The sequence below is a fragment of the Rattus norvegicus genome, chromosome 4 (assembly GCF_036323735.1).
Source record: "Rattus norvegicus strain BN/NHsdMcwi chromosome 4, GRCr8, whole genome shotgun sequence".
Lineage (NCBI taxonomy): Eukaryota > Metazoa > Chordata > Mammalia > Rodentia > Muridae > Rattus > Rattus norvegicus.
The window spans coordinates 144,815,937-144,831,927 of NC_086022.1; the positions used below are offsets into that span (position 1 = coordinate 144,815,937).

At 38.6% G+C, this 15,991-nt stretch overlaps 1 protein-coding gene across 1 annotated transcript in view; it reads left to right on the forward strand.

Annotated features, from left to right (window-relative positions):
- The first annotated feature begins 458 nt into the window (after nt 1-458).
- Nucleotides 459-15,991, forward strand: part of LOC108350743 (uncharacterized) — a 70,784-nt gene continuing 55,251 nt past the window's right edge. The window contains exon 1 of the mRNA XM_063287007.1: nt 459-512. Coding sequence (XP_063143077.1) covers nt 459-512 — 54 coding nt within the window. The remainder of the gene's footprint in view (nt 513-15,991) is intronic.

Sequence of the window (15,991 nt, forward strand, 5' to 3'; positions counted from 1 at the left end):
GATGATCTCTAAGTTTAGTGATAAACCAGATTGTTCATAAAAATAAGGGGGGTTGTAAGAGAAAGAGATCTCTAATTCAGTCTCTGATCTCCACCACCATGGACAAATACCTGCATGCACATAAACCATCATGTATACTGGGACACATATGTGTGGCTCATGCACAGAAATATACACACATGCACATAGACAAACAAAAAGGAAACTTAGGAATTTATAACATAATTTAACTGGCTGATAAAAGATATGAAGTGAAAGATATTTACAGTCTCTATATCATGTTTTCTCATCTAAGTCTCAAAGGTTGCAGGCTTCTACTTTTTTTTACCTATAATCCCTATCTTTACTTATACCCAGATCCACGGATTAGAAAATAGGGTCATCTAAAATATAAGCTGTCCTCGGCATTCCAACAGTAGTAAAAATGTTTATGGTTATATTAGAGGCAAAAATCCATAATGCACAGTCACTGCCCAGAACTTGTAGAGCAGCAAGTAAAGGACATAAGTAAGGTAAGCAGCAAGCTGTAGCAGGTTCAAGTCAGTTGCATGACAAATTGCAGTGCTACAGATTTATGAACTACAAATAGTGAGACCATTTTTAACTGGACATGATTGCCTTTTTATGAAATATAATGAGGTAAACCGAGAAGGAGTAACACACACACACACATAGACACTCAAAGACCTACACATACAATACACATATATAGTCAAATATATACATACAAATATCGATGTATTTATAATTATGTAATTATACCTAATATAACTATAACTGTAAATATAAAACAATATAGCTATATATAACTATACAGCTATAAACTCTATATAACTACACAAACACAACTATATATATATATATATTTGGATATACACAGACATACACACAAACAAATAAATATTGGTGGTATGCATTCACCACATGCTACTAACAAGAAGTAAACATGATAATATAAAATCTTCAACATGCAAATCTAATTTTCTGTGAACCAAGCCATTTCCTTAAATGTGTAGCCCATTTGCTTTGAATACTTACTACCTCCACATGATACTTTTATCAGTCATGATTTTAATTACGTAAACACTTATTTAAGAGGTTTATATGATACAAGTAACAGTAGCTACACCTTTAGTTCAAGGGCTGGAGAGATGGCCTGGTGGTTAAGGACACTTGTTCCTGCAGTAGATTTAGTTTAGCTTTGTCATTCATGTGGTAGCTTACACCCATCTGTAATTCCAGGTCATCCAGTGCCATCTTGTGACCTCCATAGGACCCAGGTAAGCATGCAGTGCACATATATACATGCAAAGCACTCACACATAGAGAATTAAATATATAATAATAATAAAAACAACAACAACAACAATAAAAAAACCTGGAATCAAAACCCAAAGCTGACTTTGATCTCCATAATGTCCCATCTACAGAACACAGATAAGTACAGGTATTAATCTTACATGACAACATCTCTCAAAACAACAACAGTATGTAATAAAATAGGGCAAATGTAGAAAATGTATTTAAAAAGGCATGTACAATTAAGTACTGCCTCTCTATTCCAAGCTGAATGACTCTTAGGTCACTTCGAAACACTAGCATTACTTGGTCCTTGACAGTGAATTGTCTAACTTATGTGCTTCTACTTCAAGTGAAGAAATATAGGAAGAAAGAAAGACTAAAAAGTACACTGTTGCATTCTTTACAAACTTTATTAAGACCATATCCACAAGAAATGAGCACCCAGGAAACTCACATATAAGATGATAAGGACAGAATGAGCAAAGGACAGAAGCAGCAGTGAGAAAACAATCTCTCCCTCCACTCAAAGTACCCCAAGTTTATGCCTGCAAGAGAACAACATTCAACACCTCTCGAAAAGACTTCTCGAAAAGATCTTGACTATTAAAATTATACCAAATGTTAGATTTAATGGCCTAATATTATGGCCTGGATGGATGGCTCAGCAGTTAAGAGCTAGACACTCTTGCAGAGGACCTGACCTCACAGCTATATGTAACTGCAGCTCCAGGGAACCTGATGACATCTTCTGGAGACTATGGGCACCCTGCACACATAGTGCAAGCATTCATGAGGTTACAGGCACATACACAAATAAAACTGCAATAAATCTTTACTCCAAATCTTTTAATCTGAAGCTTCTTTCAAAAATGTCTCCTGTGGCTGAGAGCAACAGAGCTTGAAGTGACAGCCTGGTCATGGTGACACTTGTCCCTTCAAGTGTTTATGTAATTCTGTATACCATCTGCTTCACAATGTGTTTACCTTGACTAAATGCTACTTTATGAAGGATAATTCCTGTAGTAAAGGATTACTGTCTTATGAATGAGGAATGGAAATCTGCACGACTTCACTCTTCTTGGCTAGTGATCATTTGCATCACTGGAGAGTAAGTCATTGCCACTCACAGGTGTCTATCATGTCTGTGTGCTGTCTCTCTTTTCTGTGCTGTGATCATCTATTTTATGCCTTTGTACAAACATGGATGATTCTTCTTGGTCAAAAGTCAAGGTTTTTTTGCTTTCCTAAATAAATTATAAACATGAACATCTTAATGTATAATAGACTTATACATATATATATATATATATATATATGTATATATATATATATATATATATTCCCCCCTGAGACTCACATATATATCCTGAAAGAAACTTGTCATCTGCAAAATTGTCAATGGCAGAAGAGGAGGCCGTCTGCCCAGATCTGGCTTTTACCACTTGCTTCTTTCTAATCACTTTGAGCAGCTAGTCTTCTGAGCCAAATGAAGACTTGTATACAAGCATGGCACTGGCACATGGATTCTGCAAATCATATGAACATCTTTAACATAGTCCATTATCCTTCCTCAAAAGTCCACAGGCAGTTGAATGAAAAGAGCTATTCTGTTATCCAGGCATTCTGCATCTGTGAACATCAGTTACATCTTTGAGTACAGTTTATCTGCTCATGACTGCTGAGAAATGGGCTGTCTGCTCTAATATCTGATAGTATGCAAACACTAAGCAACTATTAATTATCTTCTATGAAGTGGATAAATTTCTGTTATATGATAAATAAATAAATACATAAACAAACAAAAAAACCCCACAAACTTCCATGATAAAAAGTTAGATAAGAGCCAGATTATAATTGTCATGGTTGATCCATGAACTTGAGATGAAAGGACCTTGCACCTCAAAGGGTGGTCACCAGATTTTAAGTATGATCATCATAGAAATGTTACCATAATCAGAATGTTCAAGTGACTGACTAGCCTCACAGGTATTTCAAATATGTGTTAAGTGTAAAGAGCTCCTTCAGAGCTTTTTGTTGACTTTGCTCATTTTGAAATCTCCTTGAAGGTTTTTAGAAAACCTGACATTTGCCTCCAGCTCATTAAATCAATATTCCTGAAAGTGAGTGCCACATCTCAGTATTTTCAATTCCTTTCCACTGAGCACATCTGATATTTATGCTGCCAACCCATGTTCCAGTCCTTTTTGAGAGGTAAGATTTTATTCCACATTTTGGAGCATATATTTTAAAATAAATTTTTCCATGTCTGCCAACAGGTCTCCCCATGTCCTTTGCTAAGGTCAACCCTCTAGGAATTAGAGGTTTAATGGTGGAATCTTCGCTCATCCTCTGAACAAACTAAATGATTTTTCATGCTGCCTTTCTGGATAACATGTAAAAGGAGATAAAGTTCTGGAACATCTAGCAAACTTTACTTAATGACTATAGAGTTTGTGCTGGAAAGTTTTATGTCATCTTGATACAAGCTAAGCTCACCTTATAGGAAAGAGCCTCATTTTAGAAAATACCTCCATAAGATCAGATTGTATGCAATCCTGTAGGACATTTTCTTAAATTATAGATTGATGCAGGTGGGTCCAGTACATTGTGGCTGATGTTATCCCTGAGCTAGTCGTCCTGGGTTCTTTAAGAAAGCAAGCTAAGCAAACCATATGGAGCAAGGCAGGAATCAGCATCCTTCCATGGCTTTTGCTTCAGCTTCTCTTCAGGTTCTAGTCCTGGGTTTCTTCATTGATGAAGAAAGTATAAGCTGAATAAATTCTTTCCTTCCCTACTTTCTTTTTCATCATGGTTTTAGATTTCATCAATAGGAACCCTAAGAAATAATTGTTTTGGAACCAGTAGCATTCGTTGTTACTCTCCTTACCATTAAAGAGATGCCATAATGATACCATTATCATGAGATACCTGGAGCTCTGGCAGTCATTTTATGACCGAGGATTAAGGATATTGATAGATGTAAAGGAGAGAAGTTACGATAGGGCCTAGTAAGTTGCTCTTTCATGCAGTGGTCTCTCCCTTTACCCACCACCATCTCCATACCCACAGACCTAAATCCATACCCCTAGTGCACAATTTCAACTATATTTTCTCTAAAGCCACCTATGCTTGCCTAAAAAGTTACTTTGCCATTCCTCCATTCTCTCATGACATATACACACATGGGCATAGTTCTAGATCTCATCCTTTATTCTTTTTTTTTTCCAGAGCTGAGGACCGAACCCAGGGCCTTGCACTTGCTAGGCAAGTGCTCTACCACTGAGCTAAATCCCCAACCCCTCTAGATCTCATGCGTATAGTCTCAACTTTCTCCTCTGTCACCTCCATACTCGCAGTCCTTCCTCTAGTCCAAGGATCACATTCTGGCTTTGCCCAGCTTTGGTGCCATCAAACAGCTCATGAAGCAGCTTTAATTGACTAATGCACGGACAGGCTAAATGCATACGATGCACGGCCAAAAGAAAGAAGTCTACATACTCAGATAAAAATTTACAAAAAGAGTATGAATGACCGAGATAATAAAAATCATCAACCCAGTAGTCCTATAGAAATAGTCATGGATGAGAATTATAAAGATATATCCCAGTACATAGTATCACAGCCATTATGCCTGGGTGCTTGCTCAGGTGAGAGAGGAGCCATGATGGAAGCAGTACAGGAAGAGCCCTGCTCACCAGCGTTCTGAAGAATCAAATTGTAGACTTAGAATTAACTGGAATCAACAAATCTAAGTTTAGTAGTACCTCTGTACTTTCCAGCAGATTATAGGCAAATGGGAAAGAATACCTAAGTAATATTAAAAATTACCTTATGATGATGCCTTCAAGGAACAGATGCAGAAGCGTGTGTCATTCCTAAAGGTAAACTCAGTGTGCATGATACCAACAATGGTGAGCCAGCCATTTAAAACGTGTTTAAAATGAAGGGTGAATAAATTTTGTGATTAAGACTATATTCATTTACATTTCCAGCTTTGTTTCTGGAACAATTTGGGCTCATTATTGGTTGGTTGAATAATTAAACATGCATTTTTAGGACAGATATTAGGAAGATGCTGAGGACAGTTGTAGGAAGGTTGGAGGAACCCTGCCTCAAAAGACAGCCTGCTTTCTCATTGACAGACATTGATCTTCTTACGTAAAAAAAAAAAAAAATAGAATTGGTGTCATAGAGGCCTTGTCTACTGTCAAGATGTAAAGGCGAGAAGGACTCTGTCTTTTTTTTGTTTGTTTGTTTGTTTGCTTTGTTTATTTGTGTACTTATTTGTTTAAGTGTTTGTTTGTCTATAGACAGGGTTTCTCTATGTAGTCCTGGCTGTCCTGGAACTTACTCTTTTTTTTTTTTTTTTTATTAACTTGAGTATTTCTTATATACATTTCGAGTGTTATTCCCTTTCCTGGTTTCCGGGCAAACCTCCCCCTCCCCCCTCCCCTTCCTTATGGGTGTTCCCCTCCCAACCCTCCCCCCATTGCCGCCCTCCCCCCAACAGTCTAGTTCACTGGGGGTTCAGTCTTAGCAGGACCCAGGGCTTCCCCTTCCACTGGTGCTCTTACTAGGATATTCATTGCTACCTATGAGGTCAGAGTCCAGGGTCAGTCCATGTATAGTCTTTAGGTAGTGGCTTAGTCCCTGGAAGCTCTGGTTGCTTGGCATTGTTGTACATATGGGGTCTCGAGCCCCTTCAAGCTGAGAAGGACTCTGTCCTAGTGCACAGGTCAAGACTAAGTGTATGCTTGTGGCTGTCATAGTGAAAAATTGTACCTCCATCTGCTAATTCAGTGAGACAACCAAATCCTCACTTTCTAAAATTTGCAGGATATCGTAATTACCTAATGATATTTAGATACTCAGGTAGTCTTTGTAATTGGAATGGACTCTGGCCAGAGCACCTAGAGTGCTAATATTTTTGGTAACTAAATAAAAACAATAATTTAGAACAGAGATTGTAAGACATCAAATCAGGTAAGGCTGTTAAAAAAAAAAAAAAGACGGGGTGGGCCTTTCCTCCTGTCTGAAGCGTCTTTTGGGCCTCAGGATTTAAGATTTTGAAAGAATGGGAGAAGGGGATTTTTCCAGTAGATCTGAAATCCAGGAGAAATTTCAGTATTTTTCTGAGAATCAAGAGTTGTCTGTAAAGGAGAGCCAACTCTATCTACTGAATTATTTCGCCCTTGTCTTCAATATCGAATTTAAAATTTCTTTTCTTTGGAGATGTTTACTTGAAATGCTGAAGGTCACACACCTGTGTTTGCTCTTAATGTCATCTAAACTTCTCTGCCAAGGTAGCGTTCAGGTCTACGATGCTGGTATTTTAGCCCTACATGTATTTGTTTATGCAGATGAGCTCATCTAAGATCACCAAATGCGGGTGGTTGATGTTAGTATAATGCAAAACATAGTAAACCATGGAATGAGGCAAGATTGGAGAAGGGATGCTCAGCTGGGTGTCCTCATGGTCTCTCATTCAGCTGAGATTGGCCAGCTGTTGTTTTGGGAATTTTGACTATGCAGTTTTTCCGTATCACCGAAAGGTCTTCAGTGAATTCTAATCCAAGTTCTGTATTACCTGTAGCATTGGATTCTTTTAAACCTGAATTATAAGGATGGAAAACTTACTCCCAATAGGATAACAGAATCATTGTTTATTTACATAACTAAAAATATAGTCATTAAAATGTAAAAAAAATTATTGGTGTACTGAACATTGACTACAAGCCGGGTATGACTTACATCTTGGTAGCCTGTTGCCTGCTGCATAGATAGAGTGATGAGCATGAAGAAAACAAGGATTGTGCTATGTTGTGCTATGCACAGCAGCTCCCTGTGTTAATGTGCTGTTTTGTACTGCCTCATAAATTAGTATAATATAGGGTTGTCTATCTTATGTAATTAGTCTGGAGATAAAATGGCTTGTGAGTAGTAATCTAAGGTGGACATACACACAGTAAAGAATATGTTACCATCATGTAGTTTTTACTGTGGTTTAAACCAGGAGAACTTCAGGTGATAGAACTCTTGAGTTAGATGGTATACTTGTAACATAAAATTAAATGAAAGCAGGCACATTGCTCAGATTATTAAATGTTATTTCTTTTGTTCAGAAAAAAATGTCTTTTAGGAAAATAGAGAATGGATTCTGGCGATGAATTGAAGTTGAAAGATAAAAGGGAAATGATAGTAGCCCTCCTTATGGACACAGAGCATTCAATTGCCTAAATCTCTCTTACTATTTTCTGGAACAACGTGAAGGGACACAGAGTATTTAAGGATATATTTCAATGTTCCCAAAACTTCCAAGAGAAAATATTTCAGAAAATAAATATGTGTTATCAAAAATAGAAGATCTGCAGTGAAATGCCGCAGGGTTCAGCCTTCAGGGTAATCTTTGTCAATAATTATTTGAAATTCAAAGTCAGTCTCAACAGATGTAGTGAGAAGGAAATAAGTTATCAGGAAAGTCTTTCCCTTCTATTAGCTAACTATCTTCAAAAATCATCCTGAAACGTGCTCACAGTTGAACGAAAATCTTTTGTGATAAGAACACTGAAGTAGTTGAACAGAGCTATGATCACTTCTGTTACTTATTGTCAATAGTAACCTGTAAGGGAAAAGGAAACTTAAGATATGTGTCCTCTTGGATTTGTACAGAATATGGTTCCCAAGCTCAATTCTTAGGATCATGAAGGCATGACTACAAAGATCATTTGGGATAAAACTCCCTCATGCCTAGATAGACCCAGAGTAAGGAATTATATAAGAAAATGACTTAATGTTGGGAGATGATTAACTTTGTGAAATCCAAAGCCCTCAAATTGCTTATGGCTGTTTCTGGGGTGCCCATATAGGATCAAAACTAAAATACTTGGGAACAATCATGAACTAAAATCAAGAACGAATTTATTTCTGTTTTATCACAAATTGGTGCTTTCCAGTGAAAACTGGGTACATGTGTTTATGACCTTTCAGGAAAGATAAAATAATACATATAGTATTTATATGATGTACCTACAGAAACACATACATGTATGTGTTTCCTCTAATTTATAAAACTCCTGTAAATGTGAGTTATGACACAAATATCAGCTCCAAGACTTTCTACTTATGTTCTACTTAAAATAAAAAGTTATTTTATTAATAAAAAGTTATAATATAAAATAAAAAGTTTTATAATCCACACATTTCTATGTTGAATCACATTTTCTCACAGGTGGTTTAAACAGAAGGTAGAGGTCTACTGATGATATGACCAATTGTCTTGACCAAAGATCTTCCTGTTAGGAATCTAGCCAATATTCAGGTCAGGCCAAAGATCTGAAATGCCTTTCTCACAACTGCAGTCAACTTAAATGCTGGTAGTTACTAATATGCTCCTGAAAGCTCTACTTAAAAAGGGAGAAAAGGGAAGGAGGAAAGGAAGAGGCATGGGTTTAAAAACATGAATTTATAAAAAGAAAAGAAAGAAAATCCATTCTCCCACAGTGAAGGAAAAAAAGAGAGAAAGAGAAAAAAGGTCAAGATGGCTAACATTCTATTTGCAGGACAAAGCTAGTAAAGCCAATAGAGGAAGTCAACAACAAGTTCCTTTTCAGACTCCAAGTTTAGAGCAGAATGCAAAACAAGGACATTTTAATCCATTCTTACCCACATTTGTGTCTTCAAGAGTTTTATCAGCTAGGGTAAGAGGTGTGCACTTGTGTTTCAGACCTGTGTGAAATTAAAGAGAAACATTTATCTTTGCTCCTATGTGTAAGCCATCGTTCTTTTACTCTAGCTCTGTAGTTTCAAACTGAACAAAATGTTGCTCCTGACAAATGAGGGACTTCCACTGTGAGCTGTACAGTACTGAACTCTAACAAAAAAAAAAAAAAAAAAAAGGAAAATGTTAGTAGAGCCTTGTTGGTTCAGTGTCTGGACTGGAGAAGAGACATTCAATTACAAAATAAATTCGTCTTTTATTTTTTTCTTCTCATGGTACTGATTTTTTAATTGCATTTTTAATTTACATTTTAAATGTTATCCCATTTTCTGGTTTCCCCTCCAGAAACCTGCTATCCTGCCCCACCCCTCTGCTTCTATGAGGGTGATCACTCACCCACCCACCTGCTTCCTCCCACCTCCCCACCCTGACATTCACCTACAATGGGGCATCAAGCCTTGACAGGACCAAGTGCCTCTCCTCCCATTGATGCTCTACAAGGCCATGCTCTGTTACATATGCAGATGGAGCAATAGGTCCATTCCTGTGTGCTCTTGGGATGGTACACTCATCCCTACAGATTCTATAGTATGGGTTACATAAATAATGATAGGCTTGTGCATAAGCATGTGATCGATTCATATTACAAGTGTTCATTTTTTTTAATGTTTTTTTTTTATTAACTTGAGTATTCCTTATATACATTTCAAGTGTTATTCCCTTTCCCGGTTTCCGGGCAAACATTCCCCTCCCCCCTCCCCTTCCTTATGGGTGTTCCCCTCCCAACCCTCCCCCCATTGCCGCCCTCCACCCATAGTCTAGTTCAATGGGGGTTCAGTCTTAGCAGGACCCAGGGCTTCCCCTTCCACTGGTGCTCTTACTAGGATATTCATTGCTACCTATGGGGTCAGAGTCCAGGGTCAGTCCATGTATAGTATTTAGGTAGTGGCTTAGTCCCTGGAAGCTCTGGTTGCTTGACATTGTTGTACTTTTGGGGTCTCGAGCCCCTTCAAGCTCTTCCAGTTCTTTCTCTGATTCCTTCAACGGGGGACCTATTCTCAGTTCAGTGGTTTGCTGCTGGCATTCGCCTCTGTATTTGCTGTATTCTGGCTGTGTCTCTCAGGAGCGATCTACATCCGGCTCCTGTCAGTCTGCACTTCTTTGCTTCATCCATCTTGTCTAATTGGGTGGCTGTATATGCATGGGCCACATGTGGGGCAGGCTCTGAATGGGTGTTCCTTCAGTCTCTGTTTTAATCTTTGCCTCTCTCTTCCCTGCCAAGGGTATTCTTGTTCCCCTTTTAAAGAAGGAGTGAAGCATTCACATTTTGATCATCTGCCTTGAGTTTCGTTTGTTCTAGGGATCTAGGGTAATTCAAGCATTTGGGCTAATAGCCACTTATCAATGAGTGCATACCATGTATGTCTTTCTGTGATTGGGTTAGCTCACTCAGGATGATATTTTCCAGTTCCAACCATTTGCCTACGAATTTCATAAACTCGTTGTTTTTGATAGCTGAGTAATATTCCATTGTGTAGATGTACCACATTTTCTGTATCCATTCCTCTGTTGAAGGGCATCTGGGTTCTTTCCATTTTCTGGCTATTATAAATAAGGCTGCGATGAACATAGTGGAGCACGTGTCTCTTTTATATGTTGAGGCATCTTTTGGGTATATGCCCAAGAGAGGTATAACTGGATCCTCAGGCAGTTCAATGTCCAGTTTTCTGAGGAACCTCCAGACTGATTTCCAGAATGGTTTTACCAGTCTGCAATCCCACCAACAATGGAGGAGTGTTCCTCTTTCTCCACATTTTTGCCAGCATTTGCTGTCACCTGAGTTTTTGATCTTAGCCATTCTCACTGGTGTGAGGTGAAATCTCAGGGTTGTTTTGATTTGCATTTCCCTTATGACTAAAGATGTTGAACATTTCTTTAGGTGTTTCTCAGCCATTCGGCATTCCTCAGCTGTGAATTCTTTGTTTAGCTCTGAACCCCATTTTTTAATAGGGTTATTTGTTTCCCTGCGGTCTAACTTCTTGAGTTCTTTGTATATTTTGGATATAAGGCCTCTATCTGTTGTAGGATTGGTAAAGATCTTTTCCCAATCTGTTGGTTGCCGTTTTGTCCTAACCACAGTGTCCTTTGCCTTACAGAAGCTTTGCAGTTTTATGAGATCCCATTTGTCGATTCTTGATCTTAGAGCATAAGCTATTGGTGTTTTGTTCAGGAAATTTTTTCCAGTGCCCATGTGCTCCAGATGCTTCCCTAGTTTTTCTTCTATTAGTTTGAGTGTGTCTGGTTTGATGTGGAGGTCCTTGATCCACTTGGACTTAAGCTTTGTACAGGGTGATAAGGATGGATCGATCTGCATTCTTCTACATGTTGCCCTCCAGTTGAACCAGCACCATTTGCTGAAAATGCTATCTTTTTTCCATTGGATGGTTTTGGCTCCTTTGTCAAAAATCAAGTGACCATATGTGTGTGGGTTCATTTCTGGGTCTTCAATTCTATTCCATTGGTCTATCTGTCTGTCTCTGTACCAATACCATGCAGTTTTTATCACTATTGCTCTGTAATACTGTTTGAGTTCAGGGATAGTGATTCCCCCTGAAGTCCTTTTATTGTTGAGGGTAGCTTTAGCTATCCGGTTTTTTTGTTATTCCAGATGAATTTGCAAATTGTTCTGTCTAACTCTTTGAAGAATTGGATTGGTATTTTGATGGGGATTACATTGAATCTGTAGATTGCTTTTGGTAAAATGGCCATTTTTACTATATTAATCCTGCCAATCCATGAGCATGGGAGATCTTTCCATCTTCTGAGGTCTTCTTCAATTTCTTTCCTCAGTGTCTTGAAGTTCTTATTGTACAGATCTTTTACTTGCTTGGTTAAAGTCACACCGAGGTACTTTATATTATTTGGGTCTATTATGAAGGGTGTCGTTTGTCTAATTTCTGTCTCGGCTTGTTTCTCTTTTGTATAGAGGAAGGCAACTGATTTATTTGAGTTAATTTTATACCCAGCCACTTTGCTGAAGTTGTTTATCAGCTTTAGTAGTTCTCTGGTGGAACTTTTGGGATCACTTAAATATACTATCATGTCATCTGCAAATAGTGATATTTTGACCTCTTCTTTTCCGATCTGTATCACCTTGATCTCCTTTTGTTGTCTGATTGCTCTGGCTAGAACTTCAAGAACTATATTGAATAAGTAGGGAGAGAGTGGGCAGCCTTGTCTAGTCCCTGATTTTAGTGGGATTGCTTCATGTTTCTCTCCATTTAGTTTAATGTTAGCAACTGGTTTGCTGTATATGGCTTTTACTATGTTTAGGTATGGCCCTTGAATTCCTATTCTTTCCAGGACTTTTATCATGAACGGGTGTTGAATTTTGTCAAATGCTTTCTCAGCATCTAATGAAATGATCATGTGGTTCTGTTCTTTCAGTTTGTTTATATAATGGATCACGTTGATGGTTTTCCGTATATTAAACCATCCCTGCATGCCTGGGATGAAGCCTACTTGATCATGGTGGATGATTGTTTTGATGTGCTCTTGAATTCGGTTTGCCAGAATTTTATTGAGAATTTTTGCGTTGATATTCATAAGGGAAATTGGTCTGAAGTTCTCTTTCTTTGTTGTGTCTTTGTGTGGTTTAGGTATAAGAGTAGTTGTGGCTTCGTAGAAGGAATTCGGTAGGGCTCCATCTGTTTCAATTTTGTGGAATAGTTTGGATAATAGTGGTATGAGGTCTTCTATGAAGGTTTGATAGAATTCTGCACTAAACCCGTCTGGACCTGGGCTCTTTTTGGTTGGGAGACCTTTAATGACTGCTTCTATTTCCTAAGGAGTTATGGGGTTGTTTAACTGGTTTATCTGTTCCTGATTTAACTTCGATACCTGGTATCTGTCTAGGAAATTGTCCATTTCCTGAAGATTTTCAAGTTTTGTTGAATATAGGTTTTTATAGTAAGATCTGATGATTTTTTGAATTTCCTCTGAATCTGTAGTTATGTCTCCCTTTTCATTTCTGATTTTGTTAATTTGGACGCACTCTCTGTGTCCCCTCGTTAGTCTGGCTAAGGGTTTATCTATCTTGTTGATTTTCTCAAAGAACCAACTTTTGGTTCTGCTGATTCTTTCTATGGTCCTTTTTGTTTCTACTTGGTTGATTTCAGCTCTGAGTTTGATTATTTCCTGCCTTCTACTCCTCCTGGGTGCATTTGCTTCTTTTTGTTCTAGAGCTTTTAGGTGTGCTGTCAAGCTGCTGACATATGCTCTTTCTTGTTTCTTTCTGCAGGCACTCAGCGCTATGAGTTTTCCTCTTAGCACAGTTTTCATTGTGTCCCATAAGTTTGGATATGTTGTACCTTCATTTTCATTAAATTCTAAAAAGTTTTTAATTTCTTTCTTTATTTCTTCCTTGACCAGGTTATCATTGAGTAGAGCATTGTTCAATTTCCACGTATATGTGGGCATTCTTCCCTTATTGTTATTGAAGACCAGTTTTAGGCCGTGGTGGTCTGATAGCACGCATGGGATTATTTCTATCTTTCTGTACCTGTTGAGGCCCGTTTTTTGACCAATTATATGATCAATTTTGGAGAAAGTACCATGAGGAGCTGAGAAGAAGGTATATCCTTTTGCTTTAGGATAGAATGTTCTATAAATATCCATTAAGTCCATTTGGCTCTTGACTTCTCTTAGTCTGTCGACATCACTGTTTAATTTCTGTTTCCATGATCTGTCCATTGATGAGAGTGGGGTGTTGAAATCTCCCACTATTATTGTGTGAGGTGCAATGTGTGTTTTGAGCTTTAGTAAGGTTTCTTTTACGTATGTAGGTGCCCTTGTATTTGGGGCATAGATATTTAGGATTGAGAGTTCATCTTGGTGGATTTTTCCTTTGATGAATATGAAGTGTCCTTCCTTATCTTTTGGATGACTTTTAGTTGGAAATTGATTTTATTTGATATTAGAATGGCTACTCCAGCTTGCTTCTTCTGACCATTTGCTTGGAAAGTTGTTTTCCAGCCTTTCACTCTGAGGTAGTGTCTGTCTTTGTCTCTGAGGTGTGTTTCCTGTAGGCAGCAGAATGCAGGGTCCTCGTTGCGTATCCAGTTTGTTAATCTATGTCTTTTTATTGGGGAGTTGAGGCCATTGATATTGAGAGATATTAAGGAATAGTGATTATTGCTTCCCGTTATATTCATATTTGGATGTGAGGTTACGTTTGTGTGCTTTCATTCTCTTTGTTTTGTTGCCAAGACGATTAGTTTCTTGCTTCTTCTAGGGTATAGCTTGCCTCCTTATGTTGGGCTTTACCATTTATTATCCTTTGTAGTGCTGGATTTGTAGAAAGATATTGTGTAAATTTGGTTTTGTCATGAAATATCTTGGTTTCTCCATCAATGTTAATTGAGAGTTTTGCTGGATACAGAAATCTGGGCTGGCATTTGTGTTCTCTTAGGGTCTGTATGACATCAGTCCAGGATCTTCTGGCCTTCATAGTTTCTGGCAAGAAGTCTGGTGTGATTCTGATAGGTCTGCCTTTATATGTTACTTGACGTTTTTCCCTTACTGCTTTTAATATTCTTTCTTTATTTTGTGCGTTTGGTGTTTTGACAATTATGTGACGGGAGGTGTTTCTTTTCTGGTCCAATCTATTTTGAGTTCTGTAGGCTTCTTGTATGTCTATGGGTATCTCTTTTTTGAGGTTAGGGAAGTATTCTTCTATTATTTTGTTGAAGATATTTACTGGTCCTTTGAGCTGGGAGTCTTCACTCTCTTCTATACCTATTATCCTTAGGTTTGATCTTCTCATTGAGTCCTGGATTTACTGTATGTTTTGGACCAGTAGCTTTTTCTGCTTTACATTATCTTTGACAGTTGAGTCAATGATTTCTATGGAATCTTCTGCTCCTGAGATTCTCTCTTCCATCTCTTGTATTCTGTTGGTGAAGCTTGTATCTACAGCTCCTTGTCTCTGCTTTTGGTTTTCTATATCCAGGGTTGTTTCCATGTGTTCTTTCTTGATTTCTTCTATTTCCATTTTTAATTCCTTCAACTGTTTGATTGTGTTTTCCTGGAATTCTTTCAGGGATTTTTGTGTCTCCTCTCTATGGGCTTCTACTTGTTTATTTATGTTTTCCTGGAATTCTTTCAGGCATTTTTGCGATTCCTCTCTGTAGGCTTCTACTTGTTCTCTAAGGGAGTTCTTCATGTCTTTCTTGAAGTCCTCCAACATCATGATCAAAAATGATTTTGAAACTAGATCTTGCTTTTCTGGTGTGTTTGGATATTCCATGTTTGTTTTGATGGGAGAATTGGGCTCCGGTGGTGCCATGTAGTCTTGGTTTCTGTTGCTTGGGTTCCTGCGCTTGCCTCTCGCCATCAGATTATCTCTAGTGTTACTTTGTTCTGCTATTTCTGACAGAGGCTAGACTGTCCTATAAGCCTGTGTGTCAGGAGTGCTGTAGACCTGTTTTCCTCTCTTTCAGTCAGTTATGGGGAGAGAGTGTTCTGCTTTCGGGTGTGTAGTTTTCCTCTCTACAGGTCTTCAGCTGTTCCTGTGGGCCTGTGTCTTGAGTTCACCAGGCAGCTTTCTTGCAGCAGAAAAGTTGGTCTTACCTGTGGTCCCGAGGCTCAATTTCGCTCGTGGGGTGCTGCCCATGGCCTCTCTGCAGCGGCAGCAACCTGGAAGACCTGTGCCGCCCCTTCCTGGAGCTTCAGTGCACTAGGGTTCCAGATGGTCTTTGGCTTTTTCCTCTGGTGTCCGAGATGTGTGTGCAGAGAGCAGTCTCTTCTGGTTTCCCAGGCTTGTCTGCCTCTCTGATAGTTTAGCTCTCCCTCCCATGGGATTTGGGTGCAGAGAACTGTTTATCCGGTCTGTTTCCTTCAGGTTCCGGCGGTGTCTCAGGCAGGGGTCCTGCCGCTCCTGGGCCCTCCCCCACGGGAGCCCAGAGGCCTTAT